The following is an 18,971-nucleotide window of genomic DNA, read 5'->3' on the forward strand; positions in this document are numbered from 1 at the left end:
ATATATAATAGGGGTTCTTATATAATTAATCCAACACAAGTAATTGTTGTATCTGTTCATTTGAACACTTCCCCCAAATTTGGGTGACAGGAGAGCAGAAATGGAGAGCAAGAAATCCTCCGGCCCAGACCCTGATTTTTTCTCATCTGCAACCGCCGCCGCCGCCGGTATTTCTGATGAAGACCTTTCAAAATACAAATCTGTGGTCCTTGGGTTCTTCAACAATGTCGGAGTAACGAAACACGTCCCCGAGCGTTACGATTCAAAGCACTTCTACTCCAACTTGATCGGAGGCCTCTTGAAGGTCCACCGTATCGAGCGTGGCCGGATCTCATGTCTCCTCTCCGTGAAGCCTCCCGTTGCTGTAACTCAGTCTCTTATACTTGGCTTCTTATCATTCACTCTTTTATTTATTTATTTATTTGAAGTTCTGCTTGGTTGCTGAGAAAGTTCGAGAAAATAATATCAATCAAGCTTTTAATTTAACTCCGTTTGAATAATACATAAATTTTGTAATCAATAGTAAAATTTTGAATCTTTGTGTTTGCTGTTTGGTTGCTCGGAAAGTGTAAGGAAAGTAGATAAATTAATAAGCTTTGATCCTTAGATAAAATTTTGCATCTTTGTGGTCTTTTTTTTTTTTCGTACATCTATTTTAGGTAACGGACTGAATTATTAAAACTTGGATTCTATGAAAAAAATAAATTCCTACATCTATTTTAGGTAACGGACTGAATTTTTAAAACTTGGATTCTATGAAAAAAATAAACATGTTGATTTTATTTTATTTGGTTTTTCTTTTCTCATCATATTATATATATATATATACACACACATATATATATATGGAAGTTTGATGTTACAGTTTATGAATTGTGTAGAATTTTTATGGCGGATTGCACGGAGCTGCTGTTGCAGCTGTGGCAGAGATGGTGTCAATTGCTTGTGCTAGAACCGTTGTGGGCAAAGATAAAAATCTCTTTCTTGGAGAATTGAGCATATCTTATCTCTCTGCTGCTCCAGAGAATGTGAGTCCCCCCCTTGGCCCCCAATACAATTACATTACTGTATTTGTTAAGAATTTAAAATGAATTTATTTGTTCTGCTCAACCCTAGTTTTAGAGAAATTAAATTTAGAGTAAAGTTTGACCACATTTATCGTTTAACTATATGTGAAAGTTTATTGGCAAGAGATACCCAAGTACTCTGTTTTTAGTATATTTTATGAAAATTTTATAATGAAGGAGAGCTTGATTAAGCGTTCCCATACAGTTATGGCATGATTTTTGATTTGAAGAGGTGCTCCGGATCTCTGTCTAATTATTTAACACCTATCAGGTTCAGTGAAAAATTCTAAAGGCTCAAGGCTAGTTGTGCTTCAAAGTATACTATCACGAGGCATGCATAAAAAATAGCGTTAACTGAGATATGAATATTAAGATGGATGAATGGCAATCCAAGAAAAGATGTAATAAGAAATTAATGCATTTCAGAGAGCTAGTGGTGGCATCTTGAGGATAAACAAGGAAAGTCTATTAAACTGGTTTGATTTTGCACAATGGGACCAATAAATTTGTGAACATGGATGAGTATCTTGATTCGAGTTTAAGGTGATGCAATTACAAGAAAGTACCAATTTGAGGTTGTAGGGTGCAGGTGGGGGAATAAAAAATTCATGTCTTATGATTTGTAAAGGAGATAGTCCCTTGATAAAACTGAATGGTAGGAGAAGATCCTTGTAATCAAATCCTTGGACCCAAGTAATTAAAATTTGAGGTTTTACCTTGAAATGGGAAGAACATGCTGGAAGCCCTCAGGACATTGGTCCGAAAACATGCCTGAAGTTGCTGACCTAGTGTCGGAGGAAATCATGGAATTAGCCGATGAGTTCTAAAAGGAGATCCACAAGTCCAAAAAATGTATCTTAAAAGCCTTGACCGTGATTGCTTTTTCTCAACTGTGGTGGATCGGTAGAATCAAATAGTAATGAAAAAAGTTATAAAATAAAGAAGGCCATTATCTTTACTCCTACTAGGCATATGTTTAATCCACTTGGGTGCAGAAAACTACACCTTTTGTGCCCTGGGTGTAGCCTAGTCCACCAAAGCATACACCTCATAGGGGTCTGCTTACTTTTGTTTGCCTCCAGTCATTTTATTGCATGTCTTGCCTCAAGGCATGGCTGAAAAATGCCTTCTAAAACAAAGGAGGCTGGGGATCACTATGATCCCATAATTAATATATTTACACATATGTATGTATGTATGTGTGTGTGTGTGTGTATATATATATATATATATGTATATAGGAAGGCAGTGGGAGACCAAAAAAAGAAATTACTTGTTTACAGCTGAAGTCTTGACAAATATTGAATTAGTTATCACAATTCTGTTGTGTGTTGCTTTTGCTTTGACCCCAATGACCATAATATCAATATAATATCAGTGCTCCCAGGTCATGGGCATTGACTTGGACCTCCAAGGTGAAAGTACGGAAGGCTAGAACTGAGCCGTAATGACTTAAATTTATGATGTCTAGATTTTTGTTTTGAATTCATCATATAACTGTGTAGTTATGGTTTAACCTCATATTCATTCATGGCATTGACTTCATTATTATTATTATTTCCTAACTGCTTTTCCTGAATGGGCTATTTTCTACATTCACAGGCAGAATTAATAGTTGATGGTTCTGTAGTAAGGCGTGGAAGAAACTTGACTGTAACTGCAATCGAGTTCAGACTTAAGGGATCTGAGAAGTTAACCTACACTTCTCGTGCTACCTTCTACAACATGCCTGTTGCAAGTTTGTGAAGATTCCGTTACTTTAGGCATCTTGGTATATATACTCGTCATTGTTACATGCTGGTATTTTTTTTTCCTAGTTGGTAGTCACACACCCCCTTCCAAGGAATTGTTTGCACCTAGCAGGAATCGATCCCGAGACCTGATGCTTCATGATGCACCACGGTCCAAGTCTTTTCCAACTATTGGGGTTGTTACATGCTGTTATTTCATATATTATTCGTTCAGCTTCAATGGACATCCCATTACATTATTTGATATGTTGCTTATATGTGGTGCTAACAATCTGGTATTTTAATATCCTATATACAAGTATGTATTTGTACTTGGGATGCATAATGAGAAGAAATTTCTTAAAAATTGCATTTATGTTGAAGCGGAAGATATTCGATGCAAACTAATGAATATTCTTATGTTCTATGAAACTGTCTTTATAATTTGAATCTTCTATGTGAGACATGTCAACTATAGATGATTTATGCATCCATTATTTGTTGGCATCGAATAAATACTCCCTATAATGAGGTATTAGTCCAGTTCATACCTGAAAATAAGAGGTTACAAACAAATGATATATGAAATTCAATTTCCCCTTCCCCTATATGGAGGGAAAAAAAACATGCTGTATATCTTGTGCAAAATTAGATTTACGCGATAGTCTAGTCATTTGAATGGGTCATTACCTTGAAGATAGGACATTAAAATGAGTATTCTCTAAGGTGCTATTTGCCTTTTCTTATATTGTTCTGTTTGTATGAACTTTTCATGTCTTTCTTTTCTTTCTTTTACCTTATCTTCTAAAGGGATTGTCTCTATTACAGTTTCTGGGGTCTTTTGGTTGCTTACTATGGAGTTTATGTCGAGTTTAGTATTTGAGACTACTTTCTTCATTTATCTTTGCATTTACGTTTTACTGTAATTATGCATTATGGGCTATTTGACTTACTGAAAATGATTTTCATATTCTAGAATTCCTTTATTCACACATCTAACAATAAGCACATGATAAATGTTATGCACTATTTGCAGAGTTACTATTACACTAAATTCCAGTCAAATACCAATTTTTTATGGGTCGACCTTTGTGGAAAGAAGCTATTATTCGACCGATGGGTTGAATTACCAATTGCATCAGGAGATCTATTGACCTCTTTGAAAAACATGGCTAATAAAGATTTTGGCTTCCTCGACAAGGTTACATATTCTCTATGCATTTAGCCCTCATTGCTCACAACTGGGGTAGATTGGTGGTGGTGGAGGTTGGTTTGTGTTGATGTCGACTTTAACCAAACTAAGTAAAGACCATGCATTCTGAGAACTGTGAGAAGTTAGGTCTGTCGACTCTGTCTCTAGTCTTCCCCTCCGAACAACTTGATGAGACCAATTAATAGTGCAGTCACTTTGTTTTTCCCCCCTCGCCTTGAATCAAGCTCATTGGAAAAATCATCTCGGGGGAGAAACATGCCACTACTACAGTGGTGCAAGCAACCTTCATGCAAGCACTACCTAGATGCTCTCCTAATTATATTACAGAACTTGTTAATAGAGCCATTAGACTTTAGCTTCCGATTGTTGTGGGATAGGGGTATTTATTTTGCAAAGCTTCACTACTGACAGTACCGTGCCAGAAGAGATTTTTTCGCTTTGCTGATAAATCGGGGATGGTGACCTTTGAAATTAGTTGCAAATGAGTGTTGTTTTTCATTCAAAAAATATTTCCCAAAAAAAAGAAGAAAAAGTTTGCAGTAACTGTTGTTAGGGATGGCAAATTTTCCATCCTCGCCGGGTCCCTGCCCCGCCCCTCCCCTCCCCGTTTATAGCGGGGATGGGGACCCTTTTATGTAAACGGGGATGGGGATGGGGTAAATTTTGAAAACCCGCTGGGGGCGGGGATCGAGTAAACCCGGCCCGCCCCGTCTCGTACGGTCCCGATTAAGTATTAAATTACTAATATACCTTTACATTTAATAATTTATTACTAAATTAGATTTATTATATATATGAAAATAAGAAAAATTATACTTTTTTTTTAAAAAATAATATATGTTAATCGGGGCCAGGGCGGGGATGGGGATAAGAGGTCGAGGGTGGGGGTGGTGGTGAAATTTTAAGTGGGGGCGGGGATGGGGATTGAAAAATTTAGTGGGGATGGGGACGAGGAATGAGATCCCTGACCCACCCCGCCCCATTGCCATCCGTAACTGTTGTTAATATCCTTGCTGAGCTTATCTATCGCAAGTATTTACTGTTTAAAAATCACATTTTATGGGGTAACGGGATGGATTGAAGTAACATGCTGTTGATTTTACTCAGATCATGACATAATTTCTTCAAATCTGCAGTATTAATACTAGTTTAAAGTCTCTGGTTAAAACAACTTTGTTCTTTGACCAGGTGCATTTGCAAATAAAGAGGCATGGAAGTAATGTGACCAACTGCTTTGGTTTTGAGAGGCGAAAATTTGTTTGCAGAATTATACAATGCCATTTTCTACACACTGGTTGCAAATATGTAAGATAATTATTGATCAACATATTGTTACTCCGTATATGGTATCAGTATATATATTTCAACTTCCAACGGTCAGTGATATTTATTGGTAATGGAATGTTGCTTTTGGTCTTTTGGATTTGAAGATACTTAACCCATCGTTGGATTTGAAGATACTTATGTTGGGATTTATATGTCCTGACATAGCAAATTTCTGTTTGGATTAAAGTGACATATGTTCCTGGCGTTCATAAAATATTTATGTTTTATACAATTGGTGAATTCAATGTATTATATTTCGATTCATTATAGAATTGATAGTGTCCATTTGATTACAAGAGATATTTATATATATGTTTGTGATGGCAATCAATGCATGATATATAAATAGTAATCATAAATGGTTCATAGTCGGTAATTATGGATGGACTCATAATTAATTAAGATTTGAACTGGATCCGCGTTAGGTTGAGATATATTGCGAGAGCCGTCGTATGCAATTGCTCCCTATCACCGTCATGGCATTTGACTCTTAAGTATGAGAAAATTATAGACTCTTTTATTAATTAATAATTACTTTGATTTGTTCGGCGGATTCTTCGGGATCCTTAGACCGACACTTTGGGTAGTTATGTAATTAATAGTTTGAGGGTTATATTTTCAATATTTGCATCATTGCTACTTGTATTTATTTTGTATTGATTATGGTTGATCACAAAGTAAATTCGAAGGCCTTCGTGTATTTTTAGACAAAATGATTTATTATATATTTATTTATTTAAATTATTATTTTTGTCAAACAAATATTTTATTGTGATCGAGCCAGAAATAATCAAAGGTACCAAAATAGATATATTAATTAAGTAGTCGGACTGATGGCTTTATTTATCCGATAACTAATTATGCATAGAGGGGTCAAAGTGCAATATTGACTTAGAGGTTATTTATTATTTAATTAGAGTTCAATTAATTTCTTTTAGTGGAGTAAAAATTAATTTATGAATTAATTGAATTGGGTCCATGGACCGGGCCAATTATTAGTTCATTGTAGCCAATAAAATAATAGGCCCAATGGATTCTCACTCATAGCCCAACTTGATATTGGAATCATATTAGATTTGAGACATATGAATTAGAGATGGAGAAGGATTTGTTGTTTCCTTTTCTTTATTTTTATATTGCCTATAAATATACATGGTCTATGTATATTTTAGGGGGTGATTTTTATGAGAAGGAAAAAGGAATAAATTTTCTCTCTCTAGAAAATTAGGGTTTATGTTCTCATCTAATGGAGGCTTCCACAAGCCTAGTTTTCCAAGGTAATTCATGGAGGCTTATGAGTGATTCCTAAAGGCAAAATAATTACCAAGAAGATGGAGATCCAAGGAGAAGGCATCTTGCTAAGGGATCTACAATAAGTGAGAACATTCACTTTAGAGGAAAGTTTTAAAGGTTTACTCAGACCTTTGATGTAAGTATTCAATTCATTAATTGAATGATACATCATATTTTTATTTTTGCATAAAACTTGTCTCTATGTGATGAATCAAGATCTATGAATCAAAATCCCTCGAAAAGTTTTTAAAACTTGCACGTTTCCCAACAGTGGTATCAGAGCATGGTTTGATTCATTACTAGAGATCATGTTTTTATCAAAATCATCATCATGGATCCAAATTATATATATATATATTGATGTATGATTTAATATATTGATACATGATGATGTATGTATAATTGTGAATGGATGATGATGTGTGTTTGGGCCATGGATGAAGTTTATAAGTTAATTGAATGTAATTTTATCTTTGGATGACTGTAATTAAGGCTTTGACTTAGCCGTTTGAAAGTTCAATGATGTAATTTAATTTTTCCATTGTATTTCAAATTGTAAATTTATTTAAAGCCATGTAATCTTCATCAAAGGATGCTATGAAGCTTCAAGAAGGTCAAAGAGGGTTAAATTAGGCTTCAGGAATTTTCTGGGATTTTTTAGAAATTTTCTGGAATTTTTCTGAAATTTTTAGGGCCTAAATTTAATTTCTAGAAATTTTTATTAATTTTTCTGGAATTAACGGCGGTTTTCCGGTGACCGGAGGCTCGCCGGCGGCAAGAGGCAGGACCGGAGGAAGAGATGGGATCCGGTGCAGCGTAGGACCATGCAACCGGATCCACAACCGTTGATCAAGGGCTGCAATCAAGTGCAACACCAACATAATACACCTGGCGCGTGAGGAGCACGCGCCAGGGTCATCAGTTTGCTGGCGCGTGAGAAGCACGAGCCAGCACAAGTCAACTTCTTCCACGCGTGCGTGCAGGCGCATGGAAGCGCGTGGGGGCGCGTGTCTTGACCTGGCAGCTCCTCTAGGCGCGTGGGAGCGCGTGTGGGGTCCTTCGGGCTTGTTCAAGGCACTGTTATGCTTCTTCAGGCGCGTTCTTGTCTCCTACGGGTGTTTGCAAGTGGATGGAAGACCCTCGGGCAATACGTAGAGCAATTAAATGCTAAAAGCTAAATCCATTGGCCATTTAAATTGTTTGTCTGTGGTTTAATTATTTATTGATGTATGTAATGCATGGAATAGATAATTGATTATTAATTATTATTCATGCATTGGATCCATGATATTTATTTAAATGGTTTGATTTACATTAATTAAATTATGAAAATTAATTGGATTAGATTACTAATTAATTTGAGGGCACTTATTGGGAAACGAAAAATTATTTTTGTAAATTATTTTTAAAGTGTGCTTCAAATTAAATATTAGTGAATCATTTAAAGTCCAAATAATTTCTAAATTTAATGGGATTAAAATCAAGACGTTTTGCATGCATTATATCATGTAAATTGAAAACCCTAATTATTAATGACTAAAAATTGAGTGGGAGCGGAAATTTTTATATGTTGCCCTATGGCCTTCGCTATTAAAACCATTGTAATTAGATCTTCAAAAATAAGGCCCCACGTATGATTTGAAGAGTCTTAATATTACAAGAATGGTTATCTCATGAAAATAATAATATTAAATGTTCATTGTAATTAAATCTTTAAAAATAAGGCCCTACGCATGATTTAAAGAGTCTAGATTATAATGACAAGATATTTTATATTTTATTTTTCATTAGAACTTTAATAACGTTATACACTCAATCTAAAATCAATAGTGTTAGCTCCCCAACGGAGTGGTCTACACTAAGTGATTTTAGAAAGGCTAAACATAATCGGGAATTATTTCATATAGATAGACAAGACATTGTCTTAAGAAATATGGCGATGATGGGATTTACCCGTCAATAACAATAATGAACTTCGCCAACCCAATAAGTTATTGGTGTATTGGTTATCCGATTTTTCATGCAGTGGTTAAAGGACCCATATATTATTTTAATGGAAGTTCTCACCTAATAGCAAATGAATATCTACAATAGTAATAATGAACTCCTCCAACATGATAAGTTATTGACATATTGATTGGTTGATTTATTATGCTACAGAGTTGAGGGACCCACATTAATTAAAAGGGATTGTTCACCAATAATGATAATGATCTCTTGTTCGATTGAGATTTATTATATTATGTGGTAAACAAACTCATTTTAATTTTAAATATGCATGACAGTATTAATAATTCACCTTGCATATTGTATGAATGCATTTATATTTAGACTAATTATGTCTAATCCATTTTATCTGCTTGCTAATTTCAATGTATGTGGACTTCATTTATAATGACTAGAAAAGGAATTTAGATATTTTATTCACAACGTGGTGGTACAAATGTATTTACTACTCCTAAAACCTAATCTTTTTACTTTGAGATACCCAAGAGAACATTAATGCTTTGAATAAGTGAAATAAGGCAAATGAGATGAATTGGTGCAATATTCTAGAGTTTACCTCGAATACGCTCCAAAACTAACATTTACATTATTTTATTTTCTTCAAGTATCATGTTAAATGTCAATAAGATGTTTTGGTGAGATTAGATAGAGAGTATGCTAAAGTACTATATCAGACTTGAATAGCATCAAGATAGCCTAAGGAACTCCAGTATGAAATCGAATTTTGGAAAATGATTGTTTATTATTTAAAATTAGCTGGAGATCAATAGGGCTGACTTGGGTGGTAAGTTTTAAGTTGACATGATTATTGCCTTGTTACCAAACTCGTTCGACTCTGTTAGAGTGAACTAAATAAGGAATCAGTTTGAGTTCACATTCACTGATATTCTTATAGAATTGGTAACAGATGAAGGGATAATCAAGAGTTTGGGCGTTCCTATCAATCTAACCTAGTCTATACAATCTTCTTCTAGGCCCAAGTGGACGGGCAAAGCAAAGAAGAAGGATGATAATAGGACTAGGCTAGCACAAAACATAGGTATCTAAAAGGTTAAAGGGAATAAGACAGTATATGTTGAGGGCGAAAGAAACTGTTTCTTTTGCCGTTAACTAAAACACTATAGGACGAACTGTCTAAGCAATGACGTGGCATAGGAAAATATATATTTAATCATTGAGCTATGTTATGTGGTTGCATCTATTAATTCCTGATGGATAGATTCTGGAGCCACTAAACATGTTTGCAATTCATCGTAAGGATTTCAGGAATCCAGAAGCCTTGATGATATGGATATATATTTATCTTTTGACCTGATGCCAAGGTTGTAGTTAGGTTAGTGGGAGTATTACATCTGAAATTAGAGAGTATGAGGATATTAATATTAGAAAACTATCTTTATGCACAGAAGTTAGACGCAATCTAATTTTTGTTTCACTTATGGTTTATAAAAACTGTGTTGTTATTTTGTAAAACTGGTTTTATAAAATTAAATAGATATGCTATTGCTTCTGGTGCATTGAAAGATGGTTAATATACTATAATCACAAACTCTTAAGATTTGCAGGATGTAAAAACTAATGTTACATCTTCTAGATTGAATGTTAAGAGAAAAATTGTTATTCTTGACTCATTGTATTTTTAATGTCTATTTTTGGGTTGTTATCAATCAAAATAAGATTCAAAGATTGGTCAAAGAAGGTTAATTACCTAGTGAGGCAGGGGAGCCTAAACCAAACTTGTGAACCCTATTTTGAAGGATAGATAACTCTTAGGGCTTAATCAGCCAGATGAAATAGACATAAAGGACAATTGGAGTCGGTACACACTGACACGTGTGGTCTTATGAACATCCAAGCAAGATTACTCACGTTTTGGATAAGTTTATCTGATGCAACACAAGTCTTAAACTCTTGGTATATTCTGAGAAGGTTAAGACTGATGTGGAACACATATTAGGTAAACTTATCAAGACACTTCGATCTGATCGAGGATATGAGTATTTATTGGGATAGTGCAAAGACTATATGGTCAATGAGGGTATTATGTACCAGTTTTCCGCAATTGACGCTAATGTATTTAGGTGTCAAATAGGAATAACAGAATTCCACTTAACATGGTTAGATCTATGATCAGTTATGCCACATTATCTCTTTCATTTAAGAGTTTAGCGTTAATGACATCGATGCGCATTATGAACTGCATTCCATCTTAGTCTGTCTCAAGGATACCGTTGAGCTGTGTTTTTGACTAAATCTTAGTTTGAATCACATGCACGTATGGGGTAGTCTTGCACATGTGCGTTTGATATGGGCAAGTAAGTTGGAAGCAGATCATAGGCATGCTAGATTTGATAGCTACTCTTAAGTCACTAGGATGGATTATTTTATGATCTCAAAGATAAAAGTTGATTGTTTACACTCACTGTTTATCTATAGGAGAATCATATTATGAATCGCATACCTAGTAACATAATGTTAGAGAATATGGTATGAGTACCAGAGGTACCACACGTGAACACACTTATTATAAAGATTGAGAATAATATATGAATTCTCTATTGATGCGTCAGCATCATCTAGTACACAGATTCCTGCATCGGTACATTAATGTAGTGGGAAGATTATCATCCAACCGATAGAATCATGTTTTTAGGTGAGACCATTATGGACATCTCTGTTAAACATGAGTTGGACCCAGTAAGCTACACGGAAGCGTGAACCGATATGGATACAGATCGTTTTGGCGAGTTACTATGAAATCAGAGTTGGAATCTATGTATTCTAATAAATTCTGGGATCTTGTAGAACTTTCTAATAGGGTGATACCTATGGAAGGCAAGTTAATCTACAAAAAGATATCAGAAGATTTCTTAGTGAATAAATCATGAGTGTACAAGGGAATGTCATTATTTTTCTTAATTCTATGTATTGATGACATCCTACTCATTTATAATGACGTGGAAGTTTTGTCATCAATAAAAAGGTAGTTGTTCAATTACTTTTAAATGAAGGATTTTCAAGATGTAAGCTATATTCCTAGGATCAAGCTTTTGCAAGATCAGGTTAAAAGGAAAATAGGCTTATCTTAATAATCCTACATTGATAAAGTTTTGATCAGGTTTGGTATGCATAACTCAAAGAATGAGTTCTTGATTTATTGATATGGATTGCTCTCTCTAGTAAGTAGTTTTTCAAGACTATCAAAGGAGATTGAGCAAATGAGACTGGAACAATATGCTTCGGCATATGAGAGTCTCATATATGCCATGGTCTATACCAAATAGGACATCCGCTACATAGTAGGGATAGTCAATAAAGATCAGTCCAATACTGGACTTGACAACTAGTCTGTTGTGAAAAATATCATTAAGTACCTAAGGAGAATCAATGATATCATACTCATTTATGGATGTGATGATATGGTCCTAGTCAGGTATGCTAGTTCTGATTTTCAATCAGAAGTAGATACTATGAGGTTCATGACTTAGTGTATGTTCACTTAATGGAAGGGAAATCAGTTGGTAGATTGTTAAGCAGATTTCAACTGCTGACTCAAACCTGCAGGTGGAATATATTGCAGCCTTAAAGGCAGCTAAAGAAGCCTATTGGTTTGATCTCACTGATTTAGAGGTTGTGGAGCATACTAGCCTGCCTATCGAGCTATATTGCGACAATAGTGCAGAAGTAGTCCAAACAAATGACCCAAGGTTCCATAGATGAACAAAATACATTGATATGAAGTATCATGTTCTACATGATATTGTCCGGCAAGAAAATGTACTTGTGGCTAGAACATTGCATTGGAATACAACTTTGTTGATCCATTAACAAAGGTGTCATCGATCAATAGTTTTGATCAACACCTGGATAACATTAGAGTTAGATGCAATTTGAATTGGCTACGAGGAAAATGTACTTGTGGCTAGAACATTGTATTGGAACACAACTTTGTTGATCCATTATCAAAGGTGTTATTGATCAATAATTTTGATCATCATCTGGATAACATTGGAGTTAGGTGCAATTTGAATTGGTTATGAGGGCAAGTGGGAGCTGTTGGGATTTATATGCCCTGGCATAGCAAATTCCTGTTTGGATTAAAGTGACATATGTTCCTGACGTTCATGAAATATTTATGTTTTATACAATTGGTGAATTCAATGTATTATATTTCGATTCATTATAGAATTGATAGTGTCCATTTGATTACAAGAGATATTTATATATATGTTTGTGATGGCAATCAATGCATGATATATAAATAGTAATCGTAAATGGTTCATAGTCGGTAATTATGGATGGACTCATAATTAATTAAGATTTGAACTGGATCCGCGTTAGGTTGAGATATATTGTGAGAGCCGTCGTATGCAATTGCTCCCTATCACCGTCATGGCATTTGACTCTTAAGTATGAGAAAATTATAAACTCTTTTATTAATTAATAATTACTTTGATTTGTTCGGCGGATTCTTCGGGATCCTTAGACCGACACTTTGGGTAGTTATGTAATTAATAGTTAGAGGGTTATATTTTCAATATTTGCATCATTGCTACTTGTATTTATTTTGTATTGATTATGGTTGATCACAAAGTAAATTCGAAGGCATTCGTGTATTTTTAGACAAAATGATTTATTATATATTTATTTATTTAAATTATTATTTTTGTCAAACAAATGTTTTATTGTGATCGAGTCAGAAATAATCAAAGGTACCAAAATAGATATATTAATTAAGTAGTCGGATTGATGGCTTTATTTATCCGATAACTAATTATGCATAGAGGGGTCAAAGTGCAATATTGACTTAGAGGTTATTTATTATTTAATTGGAGTTCAATTAATTTCTTTTAGTGGAGTTGAAATTAATTTATGAATTAATTGAATTGGGTCCATGGACCGGGCCAATTATTAATTCATTGTAGCCAATAAAATAATAGGCCTAATGGATTCTCACTCATAGCCCAACTTGATATTGGAATCATATTAGATTTGAGACATATGAATTAGAGATGGAGAATGATTTGTTGTTTCCTTTTCTTTATTTTTATGTTGCCTATAAATATATATGGTCTATGTATATTTTAGGGGGTGATTTTTATGAGAAGGAAAAAGGAATAAATTTTCTCTCTCTAGAAAATTAGGGTTTATGTTCTCATCTAATGGAGGCTCCCATAAGCCTAGTTTTCCTAGGTAATTCATGGAGGCTTATGAGTGATTCTTAAAGGCAAAATAATTACCAAGAAGATGGAGATCCAAGGAGAAGGCATCTTGCTAAGGGATCTACAATAAGTGAGAACATTCACTTTAGAGGAAAGTTTTAAAGGTTTACTCAGATCTTTGATGTAAGTATTCAATCCATTAATTGAATGATACATCATATTTTTATTTTTGCATAAAACTTGTCTCTATGTGATGAATCAAGATCTATGAATCAAAATCCCTCGAAAAGTTTTTAAAACTTGTACGTTTCCCAACAACTTAACCATCATAAATCATTATATTTTTCTTCTGAATCACCTTCAAATCAATTTTTAGTAAGGATCTAAGTCTCATAGAGTGAGAATCGTAGTTAGTGTGTTTGCAATGTCTGAGAGTGACATCAATTTAGAATAATTGTGTAACTTAGGGGTATGGATCAGTTCAAAATTGAAATTGCTTCAAACTGTTGTGCAACTTGAGTCGGCCAATCAGAGCCTAAAGTTATTTTTTTGGCCAACAATCTTTACAGTTAGGATTGGGTTGGGCTTGAGTTGGACCCGAACTTATTAGTCCACAGTTCAATACAGGGTATTTACAATCAAATGCACCAAATAGTGAGGGGAAAAAAAAAAAAAAAACGTTAATCAAAAGTGAGGGGGAAAAAAAATGTTAATCAAAAGTGAGGCAATTCCTAAATGATGACCTAATCTTGAAATTCAAAAAAAGGAAAAAGTTCAAAAATTCCGAAAGAATGAGTTTTTAACAACAAACTTTAAAAAGAAGAATAAAAAAAATCTAGAAAAGTTAGAAGAATTTGAAAAAAATAGATTAAAAATTTGATTCATAGAATTTAAAAATAAAGATTCATTTCATTGACACCCTTTCAGGTTTGACAAAATATTACCATCAAACATCTTTTGAAAATAATTATCACCTAAGACCATTTTTACTTTTTCGTCACCATCTCCGTTAAAAAGATATTTAAGTCATTTTATATTATGTCAGAGTTGTGCATGTAAAGATTGGGATATGAGTGAAGCAAAAGTTTGTAATATCAATATGAATGAGAGTTATTTTCAAAAGATATTTGAAAGTAATATTTAGCCAAACCTTTATAAAATTAATCCTAAAAATAAATTTAAGAAAATGTAACGTACCTAAATACTACAAATATGGTTAGACAAATACAAAAAATTTGAAGAATCAAATAGCTTGGTGATTTATATCAAATTTAATTCAAAAAAGAAAAATGTTTCATGAATATGAAAGATTATTGGTAAAACATCATTTTCGTAAAATTAGTTGCGACAGCGTAGCATAGCTGGAAAACCGAAAACTTCATATTTATATAGTTGTAACGCTTAAACATTTACGTGTATATTATATTCAGAGTTATTATATATATAACACATATTTGTCTAGACATATCCTCGGGTCTTATATTGGAGGTTTTTTATTTATGTATAAATGGATCAATTAAAGAAATAAGTCTGACAATTCATTGCAATAAATCGCATAAATAAAGAAGTGGTGTTTACACTTACATGTATTATGCATAAATAACCAATTAAAAATATTTGGTGCAACAATTCTGAGCAAATATCATTACTTCCTTATTGCATTATTTCTTTTAAAAATTATAAAATTACTCTTTCAAGTTTAAATATATATATATTTAAGTTTGAATTTTTTTAAAATTTTAAGAGTATTTTATAATTTTTAGTGTAAAGTGTATATAACCCCTTGAACTTTTAGCAAAAAACACAAAACTCCCCTAAACTAAAAAATGCCCCCTGATCTATTAAAAATTGTACAATTTAATGACAAAATGAATAGTCTCTGGCATAAGAGGTCACCGGAGATGTTTGATTACAAAATTACCCTTTTATAAAAGGACGCCGTTTTAGTGTTTGATTGGCTTCTATTGCTAATGTGTCAAACAAATTGTGAACAGCCAATAATATTTGGACAACTCATTATCACTTTACTAAAACTTCAACGCCAAACAGAGTCAGTGCCGAACCCAACCAGTGAAAGTTAAGCTTTGAAACGCTAACTCATCCATTGCAACACCAACATAGCTACTGTACGAACCTCCCCCCACCTCCTTCTCTATAACTCTTCTGTCTAACCTTCTCTTCCCCTCTCTTTCCTTTTCATGGCCGGCGATGGAGGCACTGCTCCGGCAGTGGTCATCGGCGTCGCGAAAAAGCGACCGCAAGGTCACGGCTACGTAGGTGCATCACAGCTTGGAAAGGTTGACTTCATGGCTACCCATGTCCAAAACTACTACTCGGTGACGTAGTACAGGTCTCCAAGTCACTGGACGACGAAATTAGCTGTCGTGAAGAGCAGCGACCTTGGGTCGCGATTTGAAGAGGGTGGTATCGCTGGTCAGCAACCCAATAATTTTAGAGAGGGACGGTGACCATGGGTTGCCGTCCATAGTGGTTTCCGGGTCGCGCTCCTGCGACCTGGTGATACGAGAAGATGGCAGCGCTCCGGCGTCCTATTCTGTCTCTATATATATATATATCACGATATTTACTGGAAAACGGATCTGATTGTTGTCCTAGGGTAGCATGGTACCGTTCCTCACTCGATTCCAAAATGTTTAGAGGAAAAAATGACCCGTCTTTGATATAATCGGAGTTAGAGCGATCGGAATGGAGTCGCCGGAGACGGAGAGGATGACCGGAATCGCCCGGCGACCACCACCACCATCAACGTGGAGAATTTTCCTCCTACCGAGACCTCTGCATCAACAACTTCGGATCAATAATCCGTGCTCACCACCAATCCTCACCGCTCGCAGAACCGAAAAATGGCAAACCCAGTTCGGTACTGATCTTCCCTTGTCCACCGTCGTTCTTAATCACGTCTTCTATTGTTGCTGCCCGTCAAGCACCGACATCCTCTTCACCATCATCGGTGTTCGTGGCTGAGGCGAAGGGCAATTAAGGCCGTCTGATGATCGCTCGTTCCCACTCTCTACGCTCATACCTGTTGATTTCAGCACCACCGCAAGCACCGCCGTTCATCCCGCTCGGTTGAAAGCGGCGGGTTGCTGCTCTTTGCGGTGACCATAACTCTGTACCACCGTTAATTGTCGAAGGAGGAAACAGGTCGCCGATGGTTGGAGCGACCGGTTTGGGGGTTTATTACTCACTCACTCTCTCTCTAATAAGGGCAAAATTGCCATTTAAAATTTACAGCATAGGTCACATGCCTCACGTGCCTCTTTCACAGATAAAATAAATCGGAAAAGCGATTCCTGGGCTTTTTTGCAAAAATAAAGATAGTTTAGGGAGTTTTTTGCTAAAAAAAAAAGGTTTAGGGGAATTTTTAGGAAAGGAGCGTAAACTTCAAGGGGTTATATGCACTTTACCCTAATTTTTATGAAAAGATATGAAATGTGTTATTTAAACTTGGTGGACAATTATATGAAAAGATATGAAATGTGTTATTTAAACTTGGTGGACAATTATTTCATAACAATCCGGCAATATAAATAATAATGACATACTAGCGCTCACTGCTCACTTCCCTCGAACTTTGGGTGACAGAATAAAAGATGGTGGTGGTAGGTGAATCTGCTCACTTTCCCAAACTTGTTCGGTGACAGAAGAGAGAACCAGAGAAGAGATGGAGAGAGAGAAATTCCCTGGCGCTCGAAACTCGGATAATTCCTCGTCTGCAACCACCGCCACCGCCATTTCCGATGACGTCTTTTCACAATATAAATCTCTTCTCCTTCTTTTCCTCGACGACGTCAGAGTATCCAAACACATTCCACAGCGTTTCGATACAAAACACTTCTACTCCGATTTGATCGGAGGCCTCTTGAAGGTCCAACGTCTCGAACGTGGCTGAATCTCCTGTCTCCTCGCCGTCAAGCCTCCCATTATGGTAATTCAATCTCTTCTACTTGGCTTCTTCTTATCATTCACTCTCTAATGCAAGTCAGAGTCTTTTCGTCTTTTCTTTATTTGAAGTTCTGTTTGGTTGCTGAGAAAGTTAGATAAAATAATAGCAGCAATCGAGGTTTTGATTTATCTTCATTTGAATATTGAGTAAGCTTTGTAAGGAAAATGTAAGGAAAGTAGTATTTGAATTGAACCCATGAGTTATGTCTAAAACACTAGCCGAAGGATTAGATAGGTTTCAAGTGGGACCCAAGTTAAACTACGTAAATAAAAACCCTTCACCTAAATGTTATAGGTTTGAATTATGGGCTAGACTAGAGTAGCATTGTTACTAGTTTATAAGTTTTGATCCTTAGAAGAAGGAAAGAAATTGAGGATATGAATCTGTATGCTGTTCTTAAATTATGTAACATCTAAAAGGCTTTTTGAAAACTCTATTAAGTGGTGAAAAAAATTCATTTTCAGTGGTTAAGGCACAATGATTTTGAAAGAACTGAGCTTATTAAAGCTCAGATTCTATGACTATGTGGCTTAGTTGAGTTGAGTTTGTAATTGTTTTCTTTCCAACAAGAAGAACACAACAAGAAAAAACATGTTGATTTGATTTGATTTGATTTTTTTTGGTCAAGCAAATGGAAGTTTGATGTTACAGTTTACGAGTTCTGTAGAATGGTTATGGTGGAATGCATGGAGGTGCTATTGCAGCCGTGGCAGAGATGGTGTCAATTGCTTGTGCTAGAACCGTTGTGGGCAAAGATAAGGAGCTTTTTCTTGGAGAATTAAGCGTATCTTATCTCTCTGTCGCTCCAGAGAACGTGAGTCCCTCTCCCCAATACAATTACACATTAGTTTATTTTCGGTGCTATGTGGACTTATTTGGGTTACTGGTGTGTCCGGTAGCATTGTTCTTCGCATCCACCGTGTCTCTAGCCGTTTTATTGTCTTTTTCCAATTCGTTGGAAAAGGATCTATTTCATTATTTGATATGCAAGTTGAGCATTATTTCCATACACCCTTCAGCTTGAGGGGAGTGTTAGAAGATGTTATATTTGGAAATATTATTATAGGACCCTTAAATGACTCCTTGACAGAATATTTGATATGAGAATATCATAGAAGAGATTTTAGCCTATGCTACAATATTGATTGGAGTGATTTATGGTATTGATTTTAGAAATCTTCCATTAATGTATTTTCCATATTTATC

General features: G+C 35.1%; 1 protein-coding gene across 2 annotated transcripts; it reads left to right on the forward strand.

Annotated features, from left to right (window-relative positions):
- The first annotated feature begins 37 nt into the window (after positions 1–37).
- On the forward strand, positions 38–5,600 carry LOC132299046 (uncharacterized). Of its 2 annotated transcripts, XM_059795480.1 has the most exons (4): positions 38–364; positions 882–1,028; positions 2,670–2,838; positions 5,199–5,600. In XM_059795480.1, the coding sequence occupies exons 1-3, from the start codon at positions 101–103 to the stop codon at positions 2,811–2,813; spliced, it is 555 nt and encodes a 184-aa protein (XP_059651463.1). In that variant the 5' UTR covers positions 38–100; the 3' UTR covers positions 2,814–2,838; positions 5,199–5,600. The 2 variants fall into 2 exon arrangements, with proteins under 2 accessions (XP_059651463.1, XP_059651462.1); XM_059795479.1 differs by lacking the exon at positions 5,199–5,600 and having other exon boundaries at positions 2,670–3,164.
- The last annotated feature ends 13,371 nt before the right edge of the window (positions 5,601–18,971 follow it).

Source organism: Cornus florida, unplaced genomic scaffold (genome assembly GCF_030987335.1).
Source record: "Cornus florida cultivar Cherokee Brave unplaced genomic scaffold, ASM3098733v1 CherokeeBrave_3.0.0_Hap2_Chr03, whole genome shotgun sequence".
Classification (NCBI taxonomy): domain Eukaryota; kingdom Viridiplantae; phylum Streptophyta; class Magnoliopsida; order Cornales; family Cornaceae; genus Cornus; species Cornus florida.